General features: G+C 35.1%; 1 protein-coding gene across 1 annotated transcript; it reads left to right on the top strand.

The window, feature by feature from the left end:
- Positions 1-214: 214 nt before the first annotated feature.
- LOC122310777 (coilin) lies at positions 215-13,560 on the top strand. Its single transcript, XM_043124913.1, has 13 exons — positions 215-524; positions 1,054-1,118; positions 1,217-1,438; positions 2,647-2,880; positions 3,574-3,643; positions 4,595-4,672; positions 5,945-6,113; positions 6,273-6,304; positions 11,117-11,311; positions 11,506-11,577; positions 11,660-11,809; positions 12,834-12,993; positions 13,074-13,560. The coding sequence occupies exons 1-13, from the start codon at positions 336-338 to the stop codon at positions 13,259-13,261; spliced, it is 1,824 nt and encodes a 607-aa protein (XP_042980847.1). The 5' UTR covers positions 215-335; the 3' UTR covers positions 13,262-13,560.
- Positions 13,561-16,758: the final 3,198 nt, after the last annotated feature.

Genomic DNA, 16,758 nt, shown 5'->3' with positions numbered 1-16,758 from the left:
GTTTAAATAGAAAAGTTTTAATATTTTTAGTAAATTAACAGTGACTTTTTTTTTATAAATCAAATTATATTAGATAAATACTTTATTAACTGTAATATTTATATCGATTTATAAATAAATTTTTTTATTAGTATTGAGTTTCCGAAAATAAAATTTCACAATAAAAAAAATATAAAAAAAGGGGGAAAAAGAATAAACAAAACATAACGAAGAAGAAACAGGCAGAAACGGCATTAATGATGAAACCCCCGCCGAGGGTTTAAGAAACGGGGGACCTGGAGCACTACACTGCTGCGAAAACTGCTCATTTCAATCTCTCTCGCTCTAGTCTTTAGATGGAGAGCGTGCGGATTCGTTTAGAGTTCAAGCATCGGGATGTTCTGAGCAAGTCGCAGTTGAAGGAGGGACTGGTGCGAAGCTGGCTTCTTCTCAAACCGGAAATGGAGACCATCTCCAGCCTCGCCGCTTATCTCCTTCACACCTTCGACCTCTACGACTCTTGCCCCAGCGGCCTCATCCTCTCCGTAAGACAATTTCTCTCTCTCTTGCTTTCTTCATGCCCTTATTTGCAGCTAAAAACACACTGTATTGGCTGTGGAGAAAGTTCACTGAATGCAGTAAAAAATGATTAAGTTTTGAGAACTTAATTTTTGGTGTCGATATAGTGCGTGAAATTTAATTATTGATTTCCGTATTGACAATTGGAAGTGTTTTACCTTGATAGAGAGTCTTGCACAAGATATCTTTTCTTCTCTATGATAGGCTGTTTCCATCTTTATCTACATTTTATCAATAATCAGTGCAAACACTACGGTCAGATTTTGTGAAACGAATGGTGGAATCAATATCATAACAAGAAATACTTGCTACTACTCGTGCCATACGGCTGTGCTGATTTGCCTGTACATCGTTGCAAACAATGCAATGCACAACATGAAAATATTTCAGACTGGAACTCTAGTCTTGTTACTGCTTTTGTTGCATTTTTTGTCTCTTGTACTCATGCCATTATTCAATAATCTTCAATTTACAACAGTGTGATCTTTCTTGCAGATGGATGGCTTTGTGTTACCACCTTTTGAGTCAACTTGTATTTTGAAGGATAAAGATATAGTGTGGTCAGTCTGAGAAGAATTTTAGTTTGTTTAGCATATCATTTACTGATGTTCTCTAAAAAGGATTGTATACTTAATTTTTTTATTTTTCTTTTAAACAGTGTGAAAAGGAAAGGGGATTCAGTGGTTGATACCATCCAGGCAGGTGAAGAATTGGACTCTCTCAAGGTAGATAAGAATTTGGAGAAGCAATCTTTGCTTGAAGATGTGAAGATTTTGGCAAATGAGGAGTTTGAAGAGGAACATAATGAAAATGATGACAGTGTACAGGAGTACATGGTTACTAGAAAAAGGAAGGCATTGAAGAAACTTCAGGGCTCAAGGTATATTCGGCATTTCATTTGTGATTTAATTGTTATCTTGCTGCTTGTCCTGTAGTTTACAATCATTTTCAGTATTTTTGAACTAGTTTCAAATGTAATGTTTCATTATATCACAGATTGAGTCAGAAAACTGAACTCAACTAAACTTCCAGTTAAATTGGGGTTGGCACACGGTGATTTTGGAAACAAAAAAGTGAATTAATTCCCCCAATTCATTTTTTGTTTAAGAATGTCATGCTTTTGACTAACGTGTGATTATTGCGATAGGAAGATTATATATACTACACCATCATCCCTCTATGATGAGGTGGCATTGCCCATCAACCTGTGGTTTATTTTTACAGAAAATTAAGAGATGATCTAAGGGTGATGGAAAGTGCCGCATTTACAAAGTGGGATGAAATTGGAATAGGAGTGTAATCTATAGCATTACTCATTGTGATAGCCTATAGGCATCAATTTTTGAACTTTTCTATTACGTTGATAAGATTCAAATTGTTAATCTGTTAGGCATATCCAATCATCCAACACATTTCAGATTAGAAGAGATTTCATATAAAATCTTTGTGCAGCTGAAATGCTGGACAGTAAGTCTCTAAGTATTTATTTTATAAGAGAAAAAGGATGTCCAGCAGTGCATTTTATCACAAATATAATTTACAATCTCATCTGATTTACAGAAGCTCACTGGACGTGACGTCATGGACATGGTCTTTTAGATGTTTTTAATCTTGTTTTTTGGGCATTAACATGAATCTGATTAAATCATAAGAAATTGCCCTTTTACATTGCATCTACATGTAAAAGGTCATGTATGGTCATGTATCTAGGTTGAGTTGACTACCGAGGGGTTGGTTGGAACTTGGAAGAGCCCTGCCCTTGTGAGGTTAGACATCATTAAAAAAAAAAAAGGGAAAAAAAAAATCTATCTACTTGTTCAATGTAAGAACTTTTTCTCTGAGTATTATCTTGCAGTGAGTTTACTAATGCTATTTTGGACAGTGATTTTTATTTTGTTAAGGTTAGTTCTGAAAGTTTCAGGTATCCTCTATTTGCTTCCTAAATATTCGTTTCATTTTACCAAAGGTTGCATTATTATTTTTTTGAGCTATTCTTTTTGCGCTCTGTTATGTTTGCATCTGGTTGTTTTGGGATGTTGATAAGCAATGTTTGGGTATGTAACTCAAATGTTTAACTCTAAACTACAGGAGGAAGAAAAATAAGGTAGCTACTACTGGCAAATGTTCAATTGTTTTAGAAGATGATCAGAAAGACATCCATGCAGAGGAGAATGGAAGCCTTCATCAATGTGGAGTCCTCCCCAAAAAGACTGTCAAGAAGGATAAGTTATTCAGATCACCTGTTGAACAGGATAAGTCTCGTGTCCCGGAAAGTGATGAAAGAAGTAATGACACTACTAAATCTGTGCCCAGTGCAAAGAGGTGGCATACAAATACATACATGTATACATACATACATACATACAACAAACCCATTTTCTTCCATTTAAAAATTTGTCACATTTTATTTATTTATTTATTTACATTTAATCATTTCATTTTACTTATAAAAAAAATTATTTATATTTTGCAGTTTCATTGGTGGGATAGTTTATCTAAAATGAAAGATACTATCTCATGTTTGGTATAATATGAGTAATACTATCTCCCTCGACGGTCTTAGGGCTTTCTTCTTTCACACCCTATTACTTTGGGCGTCCTCTATTGTATTGAACGGAACAAGTCTTCATGACTTTTATGCTACTATTCGTAGCACTTAGTTTGTAACTAGGCTCTCTTTTGTATACATCCTGTGTACTCGGGTTTTGCCTTTTTACGTGGATCAATAAAATCTTTTACTTATCAAAAAAAAAAAATTTCACCACATCAAATATTCTAGTATTTTATTTGGTGATTTATGCTGACATGTAGATGGAAAAACTTGTTCCTGGTGCATTGTTGCTAAACTATGCATGCATCTTCATTTAAAAAAAAAAAAACAAAAACAAAAACAAAAAACTATGCATGCATCTTTGCATATATGCAACCATTTCTATATCTTCTAGTGTCTTCAATTACTCTGTGGTGTGCTCCCTTTTTATCTTACAAATATTATTTCTTATTTCTATTTCGTAGGTTCTGCCAACTTGAAGAAAATGGTGAAGAAAGTGTTGATGTATCCCATAAGCCTTGTGAAACTAAAAAGGTTGTTGAATGACATCATTGTTTGGTTTGGATGTCGTGTTTACTTCCAAACATCTTTAATATTTCCAATATATGAGGGTAATTAATGCGTATAGCTGTAATTATGATATTTTTTACTAGTATTATCTCCATGTATGAAGTATACTTTTGCCTGATCAACAAAAGCAAGGATATCTGGGTTACAGTTCTATGCCCAGCTACTTGGTAATTTAAGTAATGAAAATTAAGAGGAGTATATAAACTTCCCAAACTTGCTCCATTTGGGGTCAGGTCAGGGTGGAACACGTGTGTGAACCGTTGAACCATAATTTCATCCTTAATCATATAAGTTATATATTCTAATTCTAATTTAAAAGAAATGTTGTTTGCATTTTGTTTCTGCTATAAATCCATCAGAAATTTGTTTGATCCAATTGGAGATTTTTATAATATCTCTCTAGGCTAACTATGTCATGCTTTTTTTGGTAGTCTTGTTCTATATATCTTGAAGTTTTCTACTTCAATGTGTTTTCCTTTCTTGGATGTGAAATTCATGTAGGATGTTTGGTGATTCCCAATATATTATAACACGGTTGAGAAAGTTGCACACTTATCGCTAAAGATTCTACTTATAAAAAATACAGTTGAGACAGTCAAAATTTTATAAAATTATTGAGGGAAATAAGAAAAGAAATACCATATTAGAAACCCATTTTAGTCATCTCCTGTAGTAAGGACATCGGCCATGCGAGTATGACCAATGAGCCCAAACTTGTGCAGCTATACTGAATGCAAGGAACCTTTCCTTGTGAGATAGGTAGATGCTTTATGTTCCAGGATCTTGGAATTTTATCTTTCACCTCTCTGTATGTGTTATATCACCACAACTAAATCAGTTAACTCGTAATGCTTGGTTCTCTCTTTTAGATCAACTCTAAGGTCTAACTCTTGAAAAGTCTTTTATTTTGGTTAGCTCCCTAGTAGGAGTGCTCGGCGTAAAAAGGCAAAACGGCTATGGTTGAGGGAACAAGACAATGCTGAGAAGAAAAAGGTATTGTATTTTTTTTTTCTTGATAAGTAAAAAGGTACTTGTGTTAAAAATGATGCTTTTGGGATTACTGTTAGCAGTTGTGCACAGTTTAGTTTTAGACATAGCCACACACACATACAGACACTCTGTCTCTCACTCAGTGAGAAATGGTGATGACATATAAAGAGTTGTCAACTCTGATTGTATACGTTATTTGTAACTACAAGGGGCGATTCAAAGGCTAGGCAACTTGGGTGCCTGCCTAAGGCCCCTAGATTCACTTCATCTTTCTCTCCGAAAAACCTCCAACAAAGTAGGGGAAAGGTCTCTGCATTCTTTTTATGAAAAAGTCCATGTAAAAAAGAGGGAAATCGTGTATACTTCTTGTGTGCTTGGACTATGCCTCATTTCAATCAATAAAATTTTATTCTTACTTAAAAAATAAAAAAATAAAAAAAGGAAAGAAAAAGGAAAAAGATGAAAAAAGCTAGTGTTGGTAATGAAAACACCTAATATATTTTCGGACTCTGGTTTGTAAGCTCTATTTTTGTTTAAATTATTACTTTAAAAAAAATAAAAAATAAAAAAAGATCTATAAAAAGAAGAAAAAAAAAAAAGGTATCATGTCCAAGAAGGGCTACATGGCATAATGTTAGAAGACCTTTTATTTTTGGTGATAATGATTTGAAAAAAGATTGTCTTAACATTGAGAATTTTCTCAAACTTGGGTATACTCTGATAAGTAATCAAATAATTTGTGAGAAAACAAAAAAGACATAGCCCAAGGATATAGGAAGTATACAAGAGGATATTTCAAATTTTGAAGGATTAAAAGAAGTTCTACAAACAGAAACTAATACTCCTATGTTTTCTTCCCAAATGCATTAATTGTCTATAGAATATGATTGCAAATAGTCATAATAACTGCTACTTTGTAAAGAAGCTTTTCAAAATGATCAACTGTGTCACGAGAAATTAAATAAATTAGTCAGTAGATATTGAAAATAGTGTAGAAACAAATCTTGATTACACAATTTTTTATTTTTTTATAGGCTTGATACACATTTTGATTAGTAATTTTGCATCATATAAAGGTATAATTTAGAGTGCCACATTTTGACTTTTCCCCTTGTGCATGATCGGCTACTATGTGTAATTGTGTTTATCTTTTGATCTGCATGCTAAACCAATGAATGCAGTGATTTAAGGTTGGGATTGTTGATCAGTGTTCTGAAGTACCTATATGCCTTTAATGGACATTAATCGATAACTGTGTTGTACTCAATTGTATAGCTACATCAAGGGCAAACACTCAAAAGAGATGATGAGCAATCACCTGTCAAAGATAATCAGAAATTATTTGAAGAACCTCAACAACCAGATGAAAATAGTGAGGAAGAGGATGAGGTTGTCCCAGTAGTAATTAGGCCAGGACATATTCGATTTGAGCGTCTTGATAAAGGTCTCTCTCTCTCTCTCTCCATCAATTGAGGGTAAATGGATGGATTTATTTTTCTGGAATTTCATTTTCAAGTGATGTTACACCACATATATGGCATTGTTAAATAAGGGCCTCATTATTACAAAGTATCTGATATTGTTTTTGCTCTCGTGGATGCAGTTAGAGATGTCCAGCAATTTCAAACTCCAATGGTATGCCCTATTTATATTTCTAATTTGTTCACTGCTACCCTGCCTTTTGATTTACTTTCTTGTTGAGTGCATGTTTGAATTTATCCATATATATATATATATGTTTTTTTATTTTTGCATCTCTTCATAGCTAATTTCGTGTAGATATATGCCTTGATATGATTTTCATCTTCGGCCCTGTTTAGATTCAACAAGCGTTTCATCTCATCTCATTTCATCATTACAACTTTTCCAAATTCCCATATAAAATAAAATAAACAATTCAACATTTTCAAATCCCAAAACAATAATAATATTAAAAAAATAATATTCTAATAATATTTTATTCAGCTTTAATCTTTCATCTAAAACCATCTCATTTCATCTCTAAATCCAAGCTAGCCCTTCATCTTTTTTCTATATGGGGGAAGGGGAACAAATTAGAGAGAGAGAGAGTTTACAAGCATGTTTGTAATCTTTTTTAGGGCTAGGGAGCTATATTTATTAATGATATTTGTATTACAGAAGTTATATGCTTTATTGAGTAAGCCATTTCCTTGTTTATTTTCATTTGAAATGCCCTGAAACCAATAAAAAAAATAAAAATAAAGTTGGGTGTTCCCTATTGTATATTTCCAATATACTTGGGCTGCAACCCTATGCACTGCAGTTAGCTCATGGTACAGTGGCAGGGATAAAGAAGGGTATGGGGTTCGTTGAGGAGGAGTCAACGTCTTTTGACTCCACATTGGAGTCAGAGGACGTGGACTACACTCTCCAGATGGTGTATAAGGAGGCTGAGGTGGATCCAGAGCCATTATGTATATTGTCTTTGCTGCTTGCAATGGGAGGTTCACCATTGGATTGGGTGACTCAGAAAGTGAAGGATATTCAAGATTGTGTGGGGATTTCCTGTGAAGGGTTTGAGGAGCAGTTTAGGCCATTACTCATCGCTATTGAGGCGGGTTGATTTCAATCCCCTAAATCTGCTTCTAGGAAAAAGGAGTTGAAGCGTCTCACTTGTTCGATTAATTATGATGGATGGGGGAGGAGTACCAGCAAAGGAAGATCTAAGGGGGAGGTTGTTTCTTCCCATGAAGTCTAGAATTCTTTCTTGGAACATTCAGGGTCTCAATGATCCCAATAACCGTCTTCGGGTTAGGAATCTTTTACGTCACTGAAAATTGGATATTGTTTGTTTGCAGGAAACCAAGATCAAATTCATTGATCGAAGCATCATCAGTAGCATTTGGGGCTGTCCATATGTGAGATGGGCGTATCTTGCTTCTGAGGGAGCGTCCGGGGGTATTCTTGTCATGTGGGATTTATGAGGGTAAAAGATACTTCAAGTTCGAAAATATGCGGCTGAAAGTGAATGGTTTTGTGGAGAAAGTTAGGGCGTGGTGGTCCTCGTATCCTTTAGAGGGTTCATGCAGTTTCAGATTGGCCGGGAAATTGAAAGCATTGAAGAGGGATTTGAAGATGTGGAATGTAAAAGTCTTTGAACATCTAGACAGTGAAAAGGGCATCTTAAGGAGGAGTTAAAGGAATGGGAGGAAATGGAGGTGAGCACTCTTTCTGAGAAGGACTCTTGCGGGAAATTATATATCACCTCAGAGCTGGATAAGGTGCTACGAATGAAAGAAATCTCGTGGAGACAAAAGTCACGTGCCCTTTGGTTGAAAGAAGGTGATTGTCGTACAAAATTTTTCCATCGGGTGGCTAACTCTCATTGTAGGAATAATGCAATCGAGATGCTCCAGGTTGATGGACAGGTCTGTTCTGATCTTGATATCATTAAGAAACACATTAACTTTTACAAAGATCTCTTTTCTGAAATACTTGGTGGCATGCCTTTTGAGTCTATCGATCAGTCAAGTTCAATGTGGCTGGAAAGACCTTTTGAAGCAGAAGAGGTTCTTCAGGTAATTTGTGAGATGGTTAAGGATAAAGCCCCACATCCGGATAGGTTCTCTATGGCCTTCTACCATGATTGTTGGGATGTGGTTGGGGAGGATATTATACAGGTTTTTTGAGAACTCTACACTTGGTAAATTTGAAAAAAGCATTAATGCGTCTTTTATTGCTCTTATCCTCAAGAAAGTTGGGGTAGTGGAGGTGAAAGATTTTCAGCCTAGTAGTCTCATTAATGGGGTGTATAATATTATTTAAGTTGCTCACTAATCGCATGAGTGCTGTCATGAATAGTATTATTTCAAAATCCCAAAATGTTTTTGTGAAGGGGAGGCGAATATTGGATTCGATTTTGATTGCTAATGAATGCTTAGATTGCAGAATGAAGGAGGGTACACCTGGACTCTTGTGCAAGATAGACATGGAGAAGGCTTATGACCATGTTAATTGTTTTGTGCTATTTACTTGGGATATGTGGTTTTGGGGAGAGATGTATTTCTTGGATTAGGCATTGTATATCTACTGTCCGCTAGTTTTGGTGAATGGTGCGCCAGAAGGCTCTTTCAACAGCTCTAGGGGATTAAAACAAGGGGATTGCCTCTCCCTTTTGTTGTTTGTCATAGTTATGGAAGCATTGAGTCGCATGTTGGGAGCGGCTGTTAATGGAGGTTTCCTTTGCTGATGAGACTCTAATTTTTTGTTAGCCGGACAGAGATCATTTGCAATATTTGAGGGCTTTACTACTTTGCTTTGAAGCTGTTTTAGACCTGAAAGTAAATCTCTCGAAATCTGAAATGGTTCCTGTGGTTAATGTGAGTAATATTCAGGGCTTGGCAAATATCTTGGGCTGCAAGGTTGCTTCGCTGCCCTTGAAATTCCTTGGCCTTCCGTTGGGGACTGCTTTCAAGGCAAAATCTATATGGGATGGTGTGTTAGAAAAAATTGAAAGAAGATTGACTGGTTGTAAATGAGTTAATTAGTTTATTTGTCCAAGGGTTGCAAATTAACTCTCATAAAGAGCATGTTATCTAACCTCCATACTTAATTTTCTATCCCTATTTCTGTTACCTGCAAGGTTGACCTCTCATATTGAGAAAACCTTTCGTAACTTTCTTTGGGGAGAGGTGGTATAGGGGAGGAAACAAAGTTCCATCTTGTTGTTTGGGATAAAGTTTGCTCACTGATACCTTGTGGTGGGTTGGGGGTGCGTAATTTGAGGGTCTTCAATAAAGCACTTTTGGTAAAATGGTTGTGGAGATATCATATGGAAGGGGAGAGAGTTTGTGGAGAGAAGTAGTAGTAGTCTAAATATGTTTTTTTTTTTTTTTTTTGGGGGGGGGGGGGGGGGGGCGGAAGATTCTCAAAGTTTTTCAGTTTCGCAATTGGAAGAGGTCATGGTGTTTATTTTTGGCATGTTGTCTGGTGTGGTGAAAGGGCTCTAAAGCAGGTGTTTCCCATGCTTTACGAAAATTCTAGTGACAAGGAGGCTGTTGTGGCTGATCTATTGGTGTTTCTAATGGTGCTGTCCATTGGAATGTTAGTTTTCGAAGAGCGGATCAAGATTGGGAAATGGATATGTTTGCTGTTTTCTTTGACTCGTTGTATGCTATATTGATTGACAATGAGATGGAGGATAAGATGATTTGGATTCTTGGAGGAAATAAAAAGTTCTCGGTGCACTCCTTCTACAAGGCTCTCTTGGGATTGTCCAATGATCCTTGTTTTCCTTGGAAGGCTTTTTGGAACTGCAAGGTACCTCCTATGATTTGCTTTCTTTATATGGATTGCAGCTCTAGGTAGGATTCTCACCTCGGATAATTTGAGGAATCGTGTTATTACCATTTTAGATTGGTGTTGTATGTGCAAGAAAGATGGGGAATCAATGGATCATCTTTTGTTACATTGTGAAGTGGCCTGGGGTTTTTGAAATGAGATCCTTAATCAGACCGGGGTGGCATGGGTTATGCCTGGAATAGTTAGGGATATCCTAAAGAGCTGGACGGGTATTAGGGGAAATGCCCACATCGCTGCTGTGTGGAGAATGATCCCTCATTGGATTATGTGGTGTTTGAGGATGGAGAGAAACAAGAGGTGCTTTGAAAACATGGAGCCTTCTTTGGAGGAGCTGAAGCGATTTTTTTACGCTACTTTCTAGGGCTTCGGCCATTATTTGTAATGCGGATAATCTCCATGATTTGCTTGTCTCTCCCACTAGTGCTTGGTTATAATTAGGCTTATTCGATGTATACTCCCGGTGCACTTGGGCTATGCATTTATTATCAATAAAATTTTACTTCTACTTATATAAAAAAATAAAAAAAATAAAAAAAATGATTGATGAAAAAAAAAATGTGCCTTGATTAACAAGGAAAAAAAAAAAACACACACACACACACAAGGGTAACACCTGACCCAGCAATACATAGAAACCTGACAATGGTAAAGCAATATGGGCCTTGCTTCTTTTGAAGGAGTGACAAAGTTACTTCAATCATTAGACGGAAGTGAACTTATCAAAAAGAAAAATTATTAGACGGAAGTGAGAATTAGATTGGTAGGGTTATTTAGTCCATGCTTTGTCTAAGACATAAAAGAACTGGATTGTCCTATAGATACTGCAGTGTCTTGATAGTCTTTTCATTTCCTTACAGAGGATACAAAACGAGGCACAAATCACTCCATAGCTTTACCTTTTAGTTCATATTTGTTATAAATAAAAGTAAAGTTTTATTGATATAAAAGGCATCGCCCAAGTACACCGGTAGTATACAACAAACATGGCTAGTTACTACTAAGCACTAGCTTTTAGTTCATATTCATTGGTTACCCTCCTAATGTATGTGATTCCTATGTTTCATAGATTCCCTTCTTGTCTTTAAATTCACTAGTGCCATTTTATCATCTCGGGCCATTCTTCAGGAGAGTTTGCAGTGGAATGGAATAACCAGCAAAAGGAAGGGTCAAAAATGGGGTTTGGAGAAAGTTGCTTATTACAAAAGGAATGATTATGTGAGTTCAAATGAAGAGGTTGCTGAAATGGTTACTGCTGAAGAAGCACCTGCAAAAAATCCCATAGATTTTGATAAGCTTAAACCTTATACCAGCTCACCTAAGGTTTGTTTTTCCTTTCATTTCGTCTGTCTTTGCTTGCAATACGCTTTATATATAAGACTACTTTTCTGCTTACACTTCCTCTAGATATATTGGATTTTTTCTATGGAGAAAATATTATTGTGCTTCATCAAACCTTGAATTTCTTCCTCATTTTACTTGGATCAACTAAAGTTTGTGCTCTTAATTTATTGCAGAAAGGTGATGTAGTTGCTTATCGCTTGATTGAGTTATCATCATCATGGACCCCTGAGCTTTCCTCCTTCCGGGTACGATTCTTTTCTCCTATTGAACAAACTGTACAAGTCGTTTTAAACATCGACATAATCTGCCATATTCTGTTTCCTGTAGGTAGGAAAAATATCATGGTATAACCCTGAATCCAATTGGATTTTGCTGGTAACAGTTCCAGAATATCCAATTGATTTTGAGAAGATAACTGAGGAGCCATCTGCAGAACAACCTGATACATCCCTTTATGGGGAAGATGGGTCTTTAAAGGTACTTAGGCTGTTCATTTCATTTTAGTTTTCATTACTTTGCCCCACCTTTTGACAAGCAAGTGGGTGAATTATGTATTCTGAAAGAGAGTTAAACCATTTTTGGCGGTACCTCAACTGGCTTAACCATAGGGCCAGTCCAAATGTTCTATATCTCATGAATTTTAATGTTTTACTTATTCACATGCTTTCATCTTAAGCAGTAGGTAATTCAATGTTTTGAATACCGTACCGGTCAAGACACTGGAACGAAATATTTCGATACTGATACCGTTTCAGGATAGTCGATATATGAATAAATTATATTCTAAAATAATGGTTATATATGAATAAATTATACATAAATACATATATATATAAATTATAAATAGTCTGGTTTGAATTGGGGGTCAAAAAATGAACTTACAGTTTGAAAAAATGAAGGAAAAAAAAAAGTAAAGGCCGAAATACCAGCTGGTATGGGCTGGTACATAAGCCGGTACGGCCGGTATTTGGACCGGTACGAAACAGGTATAATACCTGTACCTGACAAGTGGCCAGTATGATATATACCGGCCGGTACGGTATGGTACGGTATTTGAAACATTGGTAGATATACTTGGAGGGGGATGACAGACTTGAACCGTTCTAATTTTCTAGGTCCAAAAACTGAATGAGGTTGATATTTTCTGTATGTTTCAGTCTACTGTTCCAGTGATTCATTTTGGGTTGATCTGGTCTTAAATTAATGTTGAAAAAGCAGAAGCTTTATAACTGCAATATTACTTTATTTATATATATATAAATAAATAAATAAATCTAATATAATAAAGCACTGTTTAGCAGCTGACCTGCTTAGCCGATTGATTATGACCTAATCTAGACATATTTCTAGGTGCTCGACCAGTAAATTGTTCTGGTTATCTTTTTGTAAGGGTTCAATTTTCTTTGCATTGAGCTTGTACAGATGGCTTAACATCTGTATTTGGGATCCTTGGTTCAGATTATTTTTGTTTGCAAAAGCTGACAATTGAAGCTCTTCACAGATAAATTATTCCTCTCTCGTCGATATCCGCATTGTCAAGTATGGGAACTTGGAAACAACAGAAATCACTGGTGAGGTTATTGAAGTTCATGTGGGTAATCAAACTCCAGTATCATGTGTCGCGGCCAACACCCCTGTCCAAGCCCCTTTCCCTGCACGAGGTATCTACTGTCAGTTGAATTCTTTCTAGGAGTCTGGTACTTTCATGGGCTGAATCTCATTATTTGTTGTATCTTTGTAGAAAATGGAGAAGTAAATGCATGGGATGAAATCAGTCAAGCTTTGAATGCGAAGAAAGTCCAGCTATCCGAGGAGGATGGTTGGAGGAAGGAAGAGAGTTCAGGCAAAAGTGGGTGGTCCTATAGGGCCTTGAGAAGCAGTGCCCTGGGCCCAACAATGGCAATTTTGAGAGCGCAAAATGGACTATGAGATCCAGCCGGCCGCGTGGTTGGCAAATTTCCATGGAAGGAAAAGAATATCATATCTGGTTTTGAGTAAATGAGAGGCAGTGAGTGCTATTAAAGACTAAGCGCTATGTATAGAAAGGTGTTCAATTTTAACGATAGTCTCAAGTGGGAGGGAGCCGACTGTGGGAACTTACATTCGTACATTTTTTTTTTTTCTCGGCTTTTTGGTCTTTTTAAAAGTCGGAAGTTTTATTTTATCTTTTGTACACAAGTGATTGTGTCGTCAGATAATGGGATTGATTTGAGCAATTTCTTCCCTCAGAAGGTCTCTGATTTAAGTTGAGTCCAAATTAGGGTGTCGAATTATCAAATTCAAGCAGTCTCGTTGATAAAAGAGTTTTACTATATACAAACAAAGTCGCGTGCCAATCTGCGTATAAATATTGATTTTCTTATATTTAAAATTTAAATTAATACTGTTTTTAATAAAATTTACTTTTTAATCATTCATATTAAATTAGTATGCAGATTAATGTATAATTATATTTGTAATTAAATTTTTCCTTTAAATAAGAGTAAGAGAAAAGCATGAGAAGCGCCTATCTGAATTTTCAAGTAATTACCACCTACTGCATTGTAATTTGCCCCTCGGCTGATGGGCCACTCACTTCCTAGCGCAGAAAGTTCACTTCTTTATCAGGTGCGTGTCAACCGGGGGACACTTAATTAAACGATTGCAACGTATTTCTTTCTTTCTTTCTATTTTTCCTGGTCTGTTTTTATAGAATGGTCAAATACATATTAGCTATAAATTGCTTATTACTGTACCTTGCAGCTTGCACTTTGTATAAATTGCTTATAGAATGGTCAAATACATATTGCTTATTGCTTATTACTCTCCGTGAGTGAGTTCCCCCAAACACTCAGAGGGAAAGAAGTCTTCTATCTATCTAGGAACTTTCTTCAAAAAAAGAAAGCCCAAGCATGTAGTTCAAATATTTGTTTTACTTGAAAAAAACACTCATACCCAGACTCCCGCACTGCTCAAGTGGTTAAATATTTTTTGGTTTACACGGTTCTTAAAGCAGAGAAGGTACCACGAGCCCTCTGTCCCACATCGTCCATCCAGAAGCAAGTGTAGTTCACCGGTTCCACCGAATGCTCCTAGTTTATTACAAGACGTAAATCGATTTGAACCCTTTCTTTTGTTGAAGTAGCTACAAATAGTCTGATTCGAAGTTTCCTGCTCATTGATCTAGTGAAATCCTATATTTCCCACAAATGGAAGTAGGAAAGCAAATGGAAGGAAGCGAACAGCCAACTACAAAAAAGCAAAGCTTGGTAGACTCCACAAGTAGGGCCGAACAAATATCCAAAAATCCGATTCTAAATCTAACTCCATTCCAACTCCGAATATGAAGGAGTTAGAATTTTTTCTACTTGGGAAGTCAGAGTCAGAGTTCACTCCGCCTTTGCCCTCCGACTCTACCTTTGACTCCACCTCCGATATTGCATATATGTTATAAAAAAATATATATATATATATATGTATTTTTCTACACATTCATCGTATATATTTTATATAACTATAATTTTATATAGTTAGTTAAATTCAATAATAGTATGAGCTACTTATTATAAAATAATATACTTATACTATAATATAAATTTACTAATAATAGTTTAGTATATGAAATATGTAAACATCATACTATTACTACCATGTAATACTAATGTATAATAACATGTAATACTAACATATAATAATACTAAATATAATAACATATAATACTAAGTTTAGAAATGAGTTAGAAACTAATATAATAATGTGTAATTAATCACTATAGTACTAGTACAAGTCTATAGATTATAATAGGAATAAGTTAGAGTCTTAGACACTAGTACAATTAAAAGTATAATGAGCTAATAACATGTAATATTAAGTATAATGATAGTAATTGTTATTAATCAATACTAATAATTAAATTGAGTGATGAAAAATATTATAAAAACCATAAATAGAATGATAACATATAATTAAAAAATAGACACTATAGTATGATAAAATGTTAAAAGTATAATTGTATAACATGATAACATATAATTAAACACTAGTGAATTAATTTCTAATAATAATCCATACTAATTACTAACAATTATAAAAACCATAAACAAATAAAAATTAGGATGAAAAGTCTAAATCAAAGATTAAGACAAAAATTAAATTTAGGATTTAAAAAAATAGGATTTAGGAAAAACAAGCCCAAAACAGATGGAAAATGCAAGACTCGGCCCAAAATGTGAGACCTAATCCAAGATCTAGACAAAACGGCACTATTTTTCCTCCAAAGAGAAGATATTGGCAACTATAAACTGTGCAACCGTCGTGTAATCATTTTGAAAAAGTTAAATAAAATATAGATTAATATGAAAAAATTTTATTTTTTAATAGTGAATCTTGCTTTTTTTAAATGATTACGCAATATTTACGCATTTCACCATTATATATAAAATTACTCTTTAAAAAAGCACACCATTTAGATTTTGGTTCACCACACTTACTACAGTAAGTCCCTAGACTGCCCCATGTTGATTTGGTGTTGATTTTGGTTTATTACACGTTCTGATTTTGGTTGATTTTGTGTAAATTTTTTTCTGGGTCTACCTATATAAATACACACACACACACACACACACACACATATATATATATATATATATTGGTCTGGGTCTATATCATGCCGTGTACATATTTTTACGGTGAAATGGGTTTTGCTTTTGCTGATTGTAATGTTCCAGTTTGAGGGAATGCAAAGTTGCAAACCCTCGTCATCATCCATTAACCATATTAGATTATGCAATTTTAGGAAAAAGGTGGGTGGAGCCACAAGAGCCATGAAGTAAATTACAATTAAGGAATACACACATATGCATCCAAAACTTGTTTCTTTTGTATTGGTTTTTTAGGTCTTGCTTTGGGGAATGGAAAGGTGATTGGTTTCACTTCAACGTGCACACTGAGAAAGTTAGGAGAGGACGGTTCCTCAAGCACTTTGTGTGATGGGACCCTCTGCTTTTTTGGTTTTTTTTCTTTTTAATGTTCACATTCTTTTTCTAAGCTTTTATGTGTGTCTCTGTGTGTGTGTGTTTATGTCGCATTAAATTATTAATGGAGCATTGGATCATGTGTTGTTGATTTGTATATTCGAAATTGCATATTTTTGGAGTTATTTTCAGTGTTAGTGTATTATTTGTTTATATTTAGTTCTATTATATATATATATATATTTAGTAAAATTGAAGTATTGAAGTAAAAGTAAATTATTTAATTTAGATTGTAATTTAAAAAAAAAAATTAAAATTTGGAAGTCTCACTAAAATTAAAAAAAAAAAATGGGCCAAATATGAAATTAAAAAAAATATCTAAAAGAAAGGTCAAAATCATACTCCTCTCCGACAAATCAGAGGTAGGGCAAACCGACTCCGACGTCGGTGCTCAAGTCGGTTATAGAATGCCGA

This window comes from Carya illinoinensis, chromosome 5 (genome assembly GCF_018687715.1).
Source record: "Carya illinoinensis cultivar Pawnee chromosome 5, C.illinoinensisPawnee_v1, whole genome shotgun sequence".
Lineage (NCBI taxonomy): Eukaryota > Viridiplantae > Streptophyta > Magnoliopsida > Fagales > Juglandaceae > Carya > Carya illinoinensis.
The sequence above is the reverse complement of the archived record's forward strand: the minus strand, read 5'-3'. Positions and strand labels throughout refer to the sequence as shown.

Coding starts and splice junctions, on each gene's coding strand:
- LOC122310777 (XM_043124913.1), top strand. CDS start 336: ATGGAGAGCGTGCGGATTCGTTTAGAGTTCAAGCATCGGGATGTTCTG. Junction 1,439..2,646: donor AAGAAACTTCAGGGCTCAAG/GTATATTCGGCA, acceptor TCTAAACTACAG/GAGGAAGAAAAATAAGGTAG. Junction 6,305..11,116: donor AGCAATTTCAAACTCCAATG/GTATGCCCTATT, acceptor GCCATTCTTCAG/GAGAGTTTGCAGTGGAATGG.